Below are 14782 nucleotides of genomic sequence, written 5' to 3' on the forward strand. Positions count from 1 at the left end.
CATGTGATTTGTGCTGGGTTTTTAATAGAAAGTGGATTAATTTTTACTTTTTTTATAATCTTAATCAATGCTGAACCAATGAATTTAATTTGCCATGAGTTAGTATCAGTTTTAAAAGAATGGAATATAAAACAACACTATGAAGTAAAACGTGCATCCAGTTTTGTCTATACGAAGTTACTTTAAGGACAGTTTTGAGTGGATAAAGTGAACTATCTATAAAATGATTTAAAGTGCCATCAAGACTAATCAGTGTATAATGAGAAAATTAAGTATGCATCAATGTTTCAAAAATCAAAAGCAATCATAGAGGATGAGTTTGTAAAAGAGGGCCTTATCACTTCTAATAAAATTATGGAATGGAATGATAAAGAACTGGTAAAAAAAACTAAGTTTTCTCGGAGGTAAAGTTGCATGTGTTAAACAACTTGCCACTGAGTTGCCATTCTTTATCCGTGGCATTAGCCATCAATTCTCAAGACAAAGAACTGCTGGCATTCATGTCTGTAAAGAGAATAACAAAAGGCAATGATATGATTTATGTATAGGAGATGAGAATTATATTTTACTCCAAAATGGTTGCATAATGTATGAGTTCCACAGCTAAAAGTATGTCATTACATGAAATGGAATAATCAATATATGCAAAAGAATGAAAGATATTCATACACGTAAACTTAATGCAGGTGACTAAATGAGACCAATAAACATCTAAGTGATAGTTGCAGTGGCTGTAGAATTTTTAGTAATGAAGTTATATATATATATATATAAGGGCTGTGCAGTATATTTTCTCTGTATGATGCAAGTCTTCAAAATCCCACCTCTTAAAAAAATTGCACAAAATGTGTGAATACTATTTTTATTTTGAAAATATAAACTACTTTAAAATAATATCAACTACAATTGCAGATCATTTGCATTTATATCTGATGCATTTTTGAACGAATTTATTGACTGGAGACTGGTACAGTAATTTTCTAGTACAGTCAAAAGTCGTTAATTCGGACACCCATAATCCGGACCTCAAAGCTACAAACTTTCTGCGCATGCGTCGCGTTCACGCATGCGCACACGCATTTACGTGAGACCTTTACGGCTGCGAATATGTTTGTGCGCATGCGCGTTTAATGTGTAACAGAGTTATACGCTAAGCTAAAATTATCTAATTCAGTTAATGTTGCAGATTGCGTTGTTCCTTAATCTTCAAATTGGATCCGGCTTATTATTTTTTGCAGAATGTTAGAGCAATTTCATAAAAGTAAGCTTGAACTTTCGATTATGTCAAATAGAATTTCCGATATATATTTACTAATATGTAATTTGTATCTACAAAGCGAAAGTATGTTTTGAAATCCGAAATCTGTTTATCAATTTCACGCTGCGGATTGGAAGTTGATCTGTCAGCACTATCCTTATCTTCAGGGCAGATGTTTTTATTTTATTTGGCTTATAATTCCTTACTAAGTGTAGTATTTCATCTCGATGTACTCCATCTTTGATATGATTTAAATCAAGTTCCTCGTCATTATAATTCGCTTCCAATAGAGAAGAAAGTGACCCAGAGGTTATTGAAAACGAAAACATTTCGATTGACAAATTACTCGGTATTCTCAACACAGCAATTATAGGACTTGAACAGCGGAACTTTGTAACTAACAAGAAATTATGTCTATTTAATAGAATTAAATAGAAAGTATTAGCACATGAAATGAAGCAACTTACATTGAAGGAAATGTTTAATAAAGTAAACAAATAAATATTAAGCTTTTTCTTTTTGTAAATTTTGATACCCTTTAGATCATAATTGTTCTTTATTTCATAAATTACTTTTTCAAATTTTGAATTTTGTAATTTCTGCATGCCATCTTACCAGATTTAAACTGATGATCTATAATCCGGAAAAATCGATAATCCGGAATCGCCGAAGTCCCAACGAGTCCGGATTAACGACTTTTGACTGTATTTTGTCATCTGTATCCTTGAGTTTTAAAATGTCATATAAAAACTAAACATTTTTGCTGTGATTTTGCTGCAAAAAATGGATAAAGGCATATCCTTTGTTTATCTTTAACGCCGTGGCACGCAATGAATTGGAAGTTGATCTGTCAGCACAATCCTTATCTTCAGAGCAGATGTTTTTATTTTATTTCGCTTATAATTCCTTACTAAATGTAGTATTTCATCTCGATGTACTCCGTCTTTGATATGATTTAAATCAAATTCCTCGTCATTATAATTCGCTTCCGATAGCGAAGAAAGTAACAGAAGTTATTGAAAACAAAAAAATTTCGATTGACAAATTAGTCGGTATTCTCGACACTGCAATTATAGGATTTGAACAGCGGAACTTTGTAACTGAACAAGAAATTATGTCTGTTTATAGAATTAAAGAGAATGTATTATCACATAAAAAACGAAGCAAGTTAAACAACTTGCATTGAAAGAAATGTTTAATAAAGTATACAAATAAATATTAAGCTTTTTTTTTTTTTTGTAAATTTTGATACCCTTTAGATCATAATTGTTCTTTATTTCATAAATTACGGTTTCATATTTTTAATTTTATAATTTCTGCATGCCATATTACCAGATTTAAACTGATGATCTATAATCCAGAAAAATCTATAATCCGAAATCGCCGAAGTCCCGATGAGTCCGGATTAACGACTTTTGACTGTATCAGATATTTTCACTTTACAAACACATAGAGATTAATGAAGCTATTTACATATATGGTTTAACATAATCATCAAATGATCCTTACATCTTAATGATGAATGACATTCAGTATTGCTGTAAATTAAACGCTGTTAACTTAAAACAATAATTTCCCCAATCACACTTTTCCAAACAAAACTAGGTTACCTGACAAACCTAGTTTCCAAACAAAACTGAGTCTTAGATCAAACAAATTGCAAAACAAAGGATTAAATAATACCAAACAGGAAATGCTAAACTTAGTAGAAGTGGCAATAATGGACTTTATGTCATTTTAACTCAAAACTTAACTTTTCCAGTGTGTCACTAGTTCTATCAAATTTTCTCTGATTAAATCACCAATTGTACCCCCCCCCCCCAAAAAAAAGAAAAGAAACTGAAATTTATATTTATTTTGAACTGAGTTAAAAGCAACAACTCTTATTTTTTAATGAGAACTGCTTAATATAATTAACATTTGGAGTGCAATCAGCTGTTAATGAAAAATATTTAGATATTCTTTAGCACATAAAAAATATTGACATTTATTTTGACAATTTGCTCGTAAATTTCATTTTGCATCAAATTTGTCAATTTATTTTGTATACTATTGCTTATAATAGTCACAGACCATTTATCAGACTTGAGCCGAACTCTCCTGATACATTTTTCCATAAGTAGATTAAACTCAGAAAGCGATACTGTGAACTTAAGGAAGTTTCCCTTTTTAGGCTGAAACACATGTTCAGTTATTCCACGAAAATCTAAGCATTGTGAGGCCAACAGTCTAATTACTAACATAATTCTTTTTATTAAAACTCCTCTCTATCACTGAATTTTCATATCCATAATTTGTTTATGTTCAGTATTAATTGGTTTTCTGCTTTAATTAAGTGTCTATTTCTTTCTGTGCAGTAAAAGCACTTCTGTGGTGCTGTGCACAGTGTCAGTTCAAAATGTGTAAAACAACTAATCAGCCCATTGACTGTGAAATACAATCAGCTATTTGATTTTTGACAGCAAGAAACATTTCAGCAGCCGAAATTCATCGACATAAGTGATGTGTATGACACCAATCAGTGTTGATACTTGATACTCAGCCATCCACGTGAAAATTAAAATTGGCCACCCTTTTTACAAACCGTATGCTTTAAATTTTTACACTTAATAATCGTTTCACTATCCTTAAATTTGGCCATCCACGTGCTGTGCACCATCTCCCCCCCTGGCCCATGCCACAGTGCCATGAGTGACAGCAAAGTGCATAAGTGAGTGAAAGCTTTCAAGGACAGACATGGAAAATGTCCATGATGAACCACGATCAGGCTAACCATCAGTGATCACAGATTTGGTCAATGCCATGGATGAAAAGATTTGTGATTGGTGATTCACAGTTTCACCTTTAGCATTGGAATTTCTGAGAGTGGTTAGAAGAACTTTGCACAAAATTGTCTCCGAAGAGTTGCAATTTCACAAATTGTGCACATGTTGGGTTTCCAGGCTGCTGTTTTTGAGGAACACCAAATGGAAAAAATAGCTTGTGCTCTTGATTTTTTGGACTGATATCATAAGGAAGATGATAAATTTTTAATGAGGATTGTCACAAGATATGAGATACGGGTTTCTCACATGATCCTAGAGCTTAAACATCAGTCGATAGAATGGCATCACACAGCATCACCAGTCAGAGTGAAGTTCAAGTAGATAATCTCAACACACAAAGTTATGGCAACCATGTTTTGGGATAGGCATGGAGTCTTATTAGTTGAGTTTATGCAACAAGAAACATCAATAAAAATGTAGGCGCTTATCACATTACCCTGACTAAATTTAGATGTGCTATATAGAATAAATTATGTGGCCTTCTGACATCTGGAGTTTCTTTGCTGCATGATAATGCCAGACACCACTCTGCCATTCACATCCAAAATCTGATCAGATATTTTGATGAAAATAGATTTACCACCCGCTGTAGAGTCCATACTTAGTGCCAAGTGATTTTTACTTGTTCCACTATCTAAAGAAGTTTCTCAGTGGCAAGCACTTTGCCACAGATGGCAAGGTGAAAGAAGCAGTTTAAGACAGCAGACATGTTTGACTTGGGCATACAAAAGCTTGTAGAACGCTACGACAAATGCTTAAACAAATGTGGAAACTATGTAGCAAAATAGGAAAAGATGTAAGGAATGAAATGAAAGTTTTTTTTTTAACAAAATCTGCGATGGTTTATGTTTTATAAGAAACCAGACCTTACTTTCTGAATAACCTACGTAATAATAAAAAAAAAGAGTATGAATGATGCAAAGCAATAAATATGCTGGGGTGTTGAAATGAAACAATGGATGTTCTAGTATTAAAACTAATTTTCGCTCTTTATGTATAATACCATCTGAATTTTTAAATTTAAAATAGTGTATTAAAAATGGTAATTTTTCAGTAAATGAGAAATGTTTGGTAATTATAAGTAGTTATAATATTTTTTCATGTATTTCCTATTCTAGGTATTGCTGGATGTCCAAAATCAAAAACAGAAGATGGATTTGAAATGCAGTTTGGAGTTAATCATCTTGGACATTTTTTGCTCACTAATTTACTATTAGAACGGATTAAAGTTTCATCTCCAGCAAGGATTGTGAATGTATCTTCTTTGGCTCATATATGTATGCATTTTCATCTGAAAATTCAAAAACTAAAATTATTATGCTTTCAGAACCCTCATTTTCTTTTGTGTCATCTGTAACTAAACAGTCTCAGCTAACTAAATGGCTGCTTTAACTAATTGAAGTGATTGTGTAATTGATATTCTTTAACTAAACAAAATTCTCCATTTAATTAAAGACTGAGACCTAATACCTAAAGTAGAAAAATTTGCAAATATAACAATTATCTTAGATCAAGGCAGTTATGATTAACCATAGGTTTAAATGCACAAAATATAGAGATTTATTACTTGTTTCATTAAAGATTTTGCATTATTGGCACTAGTCATTTCATATTTAATATTGCCGAAACTGGTTAAAATGAACATTGGTATCACAAAATCATGGATGTAATGCTGAAACACCGTAATAATTTTAATTTTCACATATTTTCATATAAATTTAGCTGACCATTAAAATTAGCTGTATTAAACATGGCTATAGCAAAAATAATTGCAATAAGAGTTTTTGATGAGCTGGCGTTTATTACAACCAAATTTCACTATATGTTCAGTGTTCAGAAAAGGTAACAATAGATTTGATTCCTTAAATTTTGATTTCAGATATACATTTAAAATTATAAGGTTTCTTAAAATAAGGTTACTATTTTATGGAAGCAAATCTGGACATTATGGGTATGAAAGGTTGTCTAAATGAAGGTGTAAGCTTTTAATATTTTATCATAAAGTACGAAGTTCAGTAACTAAAATATTCATTATACTTTAATTAGATAAAATAAAAAACATTTCATATCTTATGTGAAAATCTGCAGATATTAAAAAAAAAAAAGTTTACTTTAGTAATTTTTGGTCCAAAGGGGCAATTTGCCCTGAAAGACTATTATTTTCATTTTGGCATTTTGCATTGGTTCACTATAAATGTCTGATTCAGTTTTCAAATTGTTGCCCCCAAATATTACCGCCCTGTATTATATATTTAAAGAAATTAAATAATGAAGAATCTGCATAAATGTATGTATGTTTCTCACATTGTGATAAAATAACGGTACTTAGAGCCATCCAATTTTGAATAACGTACGTTTCCACCCGAATATGGGCATCTGGAAGACCAAATTTGGAATTTGTTTTATTATCTATTTCATATTTCGTAAAATTTTGATGAACTTTTGATTAACAAACTCAACAGTTTAAAAGCAGCAATGGCAACACTCTACGGGAGGAGGGGGGATATTTTTATTTCATCTCCAACGTGTGGAACTGTGTATCAGAAAATTTAAAGGTATGCTCATTTTAAAATTATTTTGCAATATTGCTGTTGAACGGAATTTTATAGTTTTAATATATTTAATAAATAAAGGAACACACAAAACTTTAAAAAACATCCCTTTGGACATAATTTAAAATATGAAACCTTTCAGATTTTTTTTTATATCTATTGCTATTTTAAATTTAAAACTTTTGACATTAAATTTAGAAAATAGCTATAAGCAGAAACTGCACATTTTGGTGAATAATGATGCTATATTAGGTGTTGTAGTGTTCAGCATTAAATATGTAACAAACTGATTTGTTTTTATAGGAATATTTATCAAACATATCCTTATGATTAAGACACAATAACACGCCGAATAAATACTAATTCAGAAGACGAACAACAAAAATCAGCGTTATATTTACAAAATTTTTTATTACAAAATTTGTAAATATAACGCTGATTTTTGTTGTTTGTCTTCTGAATTAATATCCTTATGAATTTACATACAAAGGTACAGGTTTTTTAAGAAGCAAAACATTTACTTTTTACTGTAAAGGGATCACATTAAAAATTGATTTCAATTTTATATAACTCTTTGCCAAAACAGCCTGAGTATTAATTATTTCCATAAAATCTAGCATTTTTTAACCACACTGCCTGTGACCATGAGCACAAACACACATGCACAATTCAGACCGATTTATAAATGAAATAGAGTGGATGGAACATAAATCATATAGAGATTTTTCTATTCTTATTTTTACTGCATTCAAAGAGCACACATTTAAAAAGGCAGTAAATTACTTTTAAGTAATCTAAAATAATATGCTTATCATGATTTGCAATTAACTGTTTGATTACAACATTTAACTGCTAATTTTTGCATTTATGCACATATTTATATGCTGTTGTAAATATGAGTGTTTTCAAAGCTCAATTTTGCTACATATACATAATTTTAGAATAAAATGTAATAAATAACTATTATTGTATAATAATAATTATTATATTATATTGTGTAATTTTCATTGCAATGAATTCTAACATAATAATTATTATAATTTTACCATAATAATTATTATAATAGTATAATTAATAATTATTGTGTGTCTTTTTTTATCTTTGAACTAAAATACAGTACAACTTGCTTATAATGAGCTCTGATTTAATGAGAAAATCGAAAACAATTGGTTTTGTACAATGTTAAGTCTTTGGAAGCATAACTCACTTTTAATGAGCAAACCCCAGTTATAGTGAGCAATAGTTTTGTAATTCATAAAATTTCTATTGAGTTCCAGCTCAGGTAATCCTTTCTTGGAAAAATTTCTTTGACATTCCATAATCAACCAAAAATTAGTGATGGGTCATAAATCCTGCACATACGTGAAGGCGGCCTTTTTTTATCTTGGGGAGTGATCATGATTGAATTTTTATGACCGAATTCTACAAGTGCTATCCAGCCTACATAGACCAAAGGATCATCAGAAGTTTTAAACCAAACTTTTAAGCAATTGTTGATTTTGATGCTTCTCAGTGGAAGAGAAAAAGTAAGAACAACCTTAAGTGCTAATGTAAACGTACTCGAAGTGATATGTTTAATGATATGTTTATTCATGGGAAAACACTACATCAACATGCTTTACCAATTGCTTCCAAAGCTGGATTACCAGTTGCAATCAAGGGCTGGATTGAATGTTTTTCAAGAGGGGCGAATCACTGAGAAAGAAGAAGAAATAGACTGTAGCTATTTTGGAAAAAGAAGAATTTAAAAATTATATATCTGTTGATGCCAATGTTATAATTTCCGAGATACTTACTCCTGAGGATACTGTTGCTGGAATCCAAGCTAAAACAGAAGAAACAGATGTGGTGATGATAATGGTGATTGAGAAAAATTTCAAGCCGAGCTGTTACCAATATACTCAATGGCTTTTGAGGGTGCAGAAAAACTTCAAACTTTTTTCAAAGCCAGAGGGGCCAAATGAAGATATTTTTCGGGCCATGAGTCTTCTCTGAAGAACAATAACACAAGAAAGAGACAATAAGGCGATCCATATTAACCAGCTTCATTTGTACTGTACAGAAATAAAAAAAATAAATGAAGTATTTATAGTATAGTAAGTATGTATGAATTTTTAATCCCCCCACCAATCCATTTTTTTACGAGCACTGTTATAATGAGCACATGTTGCAGTCCCTTTATGCTTGTTATAAGCGAGTTCGACTGTATATGTACATTAAATAGACTCTGAAAAAAAGAAATTTCTTAATAATTAGTTATAATAATTATATGATAAATGATTATAATAGTTATTTAATAAATTTATTATTATTTTTTTAATGGTCAGGCATTATATGTCTCACGCATGTATATCTGTGTGTTTGAAATATGTCTATATGAACTACTATATGTTTAAGCATTTTGATGTGGTTGAACCTATGTCACAGTTGTTCTATATGGCATTTTTTTCCTAGAACAGATCTGTCTCGTCTGTATTAAACATTTGCTCTGGGATTATAAGAAATTTCTTTGGTTATTTTATACTATAGCTCTTTAGTGTGTTCTTTAGCTGCCTTCTAATCAACTGAGGCTATTTCTCCTTTTTAAAAATTTGTGCCTTGTTTAAAATAATGTAAGGAAAATATAACTTTCTTGAACCATTCTTAGCTTTCTAAAAATTTTGTTGTTTGATTTGAAGTTGATGGTTGCTTTAAATGCTGTTAAAAATTTAAATTACCTTACAGCACTACAATCTATAGACTTTTCTTCTGGACATCATCAACTATCTAAGTAATTAATGGTTTTTCCATTAACATTATATTTGTAATTCTGATATAAGAAGTGCAATTTAAACTTATAGAAGATTCAGCAAAGCTCGCTCTGATTTCTTCTTCTTCCTTTTTTTAAATATAATTGTAACCGTCGCTTCATTAATTGAAAATGTTTTGCAACCAAAGATCAAGCTTCTTCTGTCTTTAATCTAACATTTTAATCTTTGTTTCCAAAATAATTATTTTTCTCTTCAAATCTTGTTTCTTAGGGGCCATTATAAAGACTAAAATGATGCAAACACTTAATTATAATTACACAAGAATGAGAGAAGAATGTATGAGAACAGAAATTCATATTGTTTTATGTTTATATAATTAATGGAAGAATTATTTATCTATGCTGTTAAATCTAGAAATGTACTTAGGCTGTGTGCATATCTAAGCTGTGACTATAGAGTACGGCATTGTGGTATGTTCTTAATGTGAGGTGATGATGCCACTTGTTATGTATAACGAGTGACATCATCACTTTGTATATATGCTGTATGTATACATATTTCAATGCTATACTCTATGTTCACGGTTTAAGATTGCTTAGTATGGAAACAAAGCCAAATTTTTTAGTTCTGCATAATTTTGAATTTTCTTGCACTTTCACATTTACAACTACAATGTGCCACAACAGCCTGGTTGTATGGACATTTTCGTGGCTTTTCTCATTGCAACATATATGCCAGCTGGTTTCCCTTAGAAAGTTCTTCACAAAGGCATCCCTTCTTTTAGGCAGATAACCCTGCTTTCCCGTAACTTAATCCATTTCATCAGTATTTGTTCAGAGTCTTTATCAGTCTTTAGAGGCTAAGCATTTTGAAGGCATGAGATGAAAGGAACACATCTTCTTTTATTTCCTTTTTATCAGGTTTTTTGTTTTTAGCCTCATTTTTAAAGTTCTTCTAAGAATTATCTCTTCTTATAATACCTATTTGGTGGTTGTAATAGTATTAAAAAATAAAAATAGTAATAATATAATGTTTGTATTTGTCTGACCTGACCATGTTAAAGTGAAATTCAAGGTCACGTAAATGGAAGTTCTTCCATTCTTCAACTGCGTTATATCAAAATTGTGCAGATCGAATGCTGTATAGATTGAGGGTTATCAGTAATTTTCTTACAGTATATCAGTAAAGGTTAAATGTACTTTTCTGTTATGGAAACCTTCTAAAAATATTACATTATGTATTTCTGTACAGTAATTTATTCCCAAATGAAATATTTTAACATTAATTCTACACTGTGCATTGAGTAGGTCTTAAATATGTTTACTATTTTATATTAGAATGTTAAAATGTATATATTTGTATATCTTGCTTACAAGTAATGATATCCTTCCTCTTCTTTGTGAATTTTCCGCAATAATAAGTGTTTTTTAAAATATGTTGTCAATTTCTTTTCTGGTAAAAATACATCTAGTCTCATTTTTTTCAGTTGGCAAGATCAATTTTAATGATATAAACTTGGATCACGGATACCATCCGCTACTTGCTTATGCTAGAAGCAAACTTGCTAATATACTTTTTACAAGAGAGTTAGCCAAAAGACTGAAAGGTAATTATCATTTTTATGAATAGTTACAGATTGAACTGCTTCAGAATTGAGTTTTATTTTGTTTATTTAAATGATGCAAAATATTTTAAGTCTCTTTTCCTTTCATTAACTGCAATAATGTAGATACATATGTTTCATTAACTACAATAATGTTTCTGGGATGAAATGTTTTATGTTTCATCACAAAAATTAATCAGAAGTTGTTTTATAGTAAATAACCTCATTTTCTTCTTTGTTTTATTTATTGCATATAATGAAATATGTATGTGACTTCACTTGACAATAATTTATTTTCATGTTATTTCAGTTCAAGCTATTTTGATACATATGTAAATATTTCAAGCTTTGCATGGGTATAGCTTGAAAGTACTGCTGAAGTAAAAGAATTTTACAGAATAAATATTTACTAATAATACGCATTCATTTTCTTCAATCTTCATAATGTAATCCAAATTATCTTACTAGGATAGTGGTATAAAATAGAAACTAGCCCTCAAAATTCAGGATATCACTTTAGATTTTTTTAAGCCTCAATTTGTGTTTCTAGGGTCCATAAGTTACAATTCATACAAAATTTTAACACAGTTTAAATTCTTTTATATACCACCCTTGAAAGGGTTGAAGGAGAAATACAGTCAAAAGTCGTTAATCTGGACTCGTCGGGACTTCGGTGATTCCGGATTATACATCATCAGTTTAAATCTGGTAAGATGGAATGCAAAAATTACAAAATTAAAAATATGAAACCGTAATTTATGAAATAAAGAACAATTATGATCTAAAGGATATCAAAATTTACAAAAAGAAAAAGCTTAATATTTATTTGTTTACTTTATTAAACATTTCCTTCAATGTAAGTTGCTTCATTTCATGTGCTAATACTTTCTCTTTAATTCTATTAAATAGACATAATTTCTTGTTAGTTACAAAGTTCCACTGTTCAAGTCCTATAATTGCTGTGTTGAGAATACCGACTAATTTGTCAATCGAAATGTTTTCGTTTTCAATAACCTCTGGGTCACTTTCTTCACTATTGGAAGCGAATTATAATGACGAGGAATTTGATTTAAATCATATCAAAGACGAAGTACATTGAGATGAAATACTACATTTAGTAAGGAATTGTAAGCCAAATAAAATAAAAACATCTGCCCTGAAGATAAGGATAGTCCTGACAGATCAACTTCCAATTCATTGCGCGCCGCGGCGTCCCCCCCCCCCTGCCGAGCAGCGTGAAATTGATAAACAGATTTTGGAATGATTAGAGAAACAAAGGATATGCCTTTATCCATCTTTTGCAGCAATTCCACTTTTTGTTTAAGGGACTTCAAAACATACTTTTGCTTAGATCCTTTACATATTAGTAAATATATATCGGAAATTCTATTTGACATAATCGAAAGTGCAAGCTTACTTTTATAAAATTGCTCTAACAGTCTGCAAAAAAATAATAAGCCGGATCCAATTCGAAGATTAAGGAACAACGCAATCTGCAACATTAACTGAACTAGATAATTTTAGCTTAGCTTATACCGTCTGTTATACATTAAACGCGCTAGCATAAACGTATTATGCACATGCGCCCACGCATATTCACAGCCACAAAGGTCTTACGCGCATGCGTCAACGCGATGTATGCGCAGAAAGTTTCTAGCTTTGAGGTCCGGATTATGAGTGTCCGAATTAACGACTTTTGACTGTACTTAATGAGCATAATTTTTTATAGATTAATGAAAATCAGATATTTAATTGCATCACTCAACGTATGAAAATTTAATTTTAGGAACTGGCATCAATACATATTGTTTACATCCTGGAGTTGTTCATACAGGATTAGGTCGCCATCTAGGGCATTCCATAAGTAGAATCATTGGTGTAATTTATCAAGGATGCAGCAGAATGTTTTTCCTTAGTCCATATAAAGGAGCACAGACAACAATTTATTGTGCTGTTGAAGAATCCTTAGCCTATGATTCAGGCTACTATTATAGGTAAGATATTAAATCATTTGTAGGCAGTTATCTCTCATTCCATGCAATATTTCACTTTTTTGTTTAACGAAAAAAGCCTGTGAAGAATTTTCATTCATAAGAACAAAGATGAAAAGTGAAAGTGTGGTTCATTGTTTGAGTTCTGCTGCGATTGCAGAAAAATATAACTGAATAGCATAAAGCAGCATTTCCTAAACTTTTTTGTGGTGGAGGCCACTTTTATAAATTATAATGTTCTACAAACAACGTTTTTCTTGTTCCCTTCAAAAGCAGTTTTCAGTATATATTACTACCAGTATGTTTATATTTTAAAAATACAGTAATTTGAATTTCATTTAACTTTTTATCGATATTAAATAGTTAAGTTAATATTATAAAACTCATATTCATTTTTAATAATTCAGGGGTATTAGAAATTTTATCTTACTGCTTGAAAATTAAATAAACGTTGATACTCACATTAACGAAGTGGACGAGCATGCCGATTCTGTTCTGTGTTTGGATGTATGCTAGTAAGCTCAAACCTGAGATCAGCAAATACATCAAGTGAATTTCAGTACTTGTTTTTATTTGAGTTGGTAATGAAAACCTATTCACAGACAAAAACATAGAAGCAAACTGAATTATAATTTTTAAAGCACAGTTGTACAGTTCACTGCATTCCATTTTCAGTAGTAAATTGAGTGTTATAAATTAATAAAGATCAGATATTTATTCACATCTCTCAATAATGACAATTTTGTATGAGGTATTTCGGACTTTCAGGCAAACAGCCTCAAATAGCATTGTTGATGCCCAGTGACAGATGTGCAGCTAAATGATGACAAGAAGTACTACAGTTACAGTGCTTTAAATCCCTCTTTTTAGCTAAGATTAGAATGGGAAGTTCATAGGGAGGGTAACTGCTAATAAATTTCACAAAATATCTGTTTGGGGAGAAAAAGTGAATGTGTAATTTCCAAACACTGAGATTTTCAGTTATAATGGGGCATATGCAGTTGAATTTTATTTTTTGTCCTTTTTGGAAATCTGGGAAGGCCACTAAGCTTTGAGGACCACATTTTGTAAATGCTAGTATAGAGAATTAAGGCAGTTTCTCAGAAGGTTTTGATTATCTGCAAAGAACTGTACAAAAGGAAAAGTGTGTAAGTCTTAGCAATCAAGCATATTTCTTATTTTCCAGCCTTTCACATTACTCAAAGTGTACAAGAAACCTCAAATTTCGATATTTGGCTTGGCATGCAAGAAACTGCAAATGTAGAGAGACCTGATGATAAGATATTAATATAGGATCTTCATCAGTACCGGCAGAGCTGGATTAACCATTAAGCAAAATAAGCACATGCTTAAGGGCATCAAGAAAACAGGGCACCCTAAAAAATTTCCATTGCCAATTTACTAAGGAATGGTAGAGCTAAGCCAAGACTGAGAAAAATGGGGCAAAAACAAGAGTATTTGCTATGTGGGGACATTAAAATCTTTTAAGTGCTTGGGACCTTTAAAACTCTTAATTAGAGCCTGACTGCAAGCCCTAAGCTCTTCCACTTTGAATCTCGAAGATTTAATTTATTATCATAATTGTCATAACCTTGTTTCAATGATGTTTGCTTTTTTTGTGGTTAAAATTACATAGCAGATTTATTATTTTTTAAAATATGGATTGTGTGTTTATTATATCATCATTTGTTTTAATTTCATTGTAAAATTTAAGTGCAATATGTACAATTTGATTGTTTTCTGTGAAGATTTAGGAACACTCATGTACTCTTTTCTTATCAATTAATGATAACTGCTTCTTTG

General features: G+C 30.8%; 1 protein-coding gene across 3 annotated transcripts in view; it reads left to right on the forward strand.

The window, feature by feature from the left end:
• The window catches only part of LOC118189491 (retinol dehydrogenase 12-like), a 56823-nt gene that overhangs the window by 33877 nt on the left and 8164 nt on the right, over positions 1 to 14782 (forward strand). For all 3 annotated transcript variants that reach the window (XM_035360097.2, XM_035360095.2, XM_035360096.2), the window contains exons 4-6: positions 5202 to 5360; positions 10872 to 10991; positions 12775 to 12982. In XM_035360097.2, coding sequence (XP_035215988.1) covers positions 5202 to 5360; positions 10872 to 10991; positions 12775 to 12982 — 487 coding nt within the window. The remainder of the gene's footprint in view (positions 1 to 5201; positions 5361 to 10871; positions 10992 to 12774; positions 12983 to 14782) is intronic.

This window comes from Stegodyphus dumicola, chromosome 4, assembly GCF_044657685.1.
Source record: "Stegodyphus dumicola isolate Sdum_Otavi_A_Nest chromosome 4, ASM4465768v1".
Lineage (NCBI taxonomy): Eukaryota > Metazoa > Arthropoda > Arachnida > Araneae > Eresidae > Stegodyphus > Stegodyphus dumicola.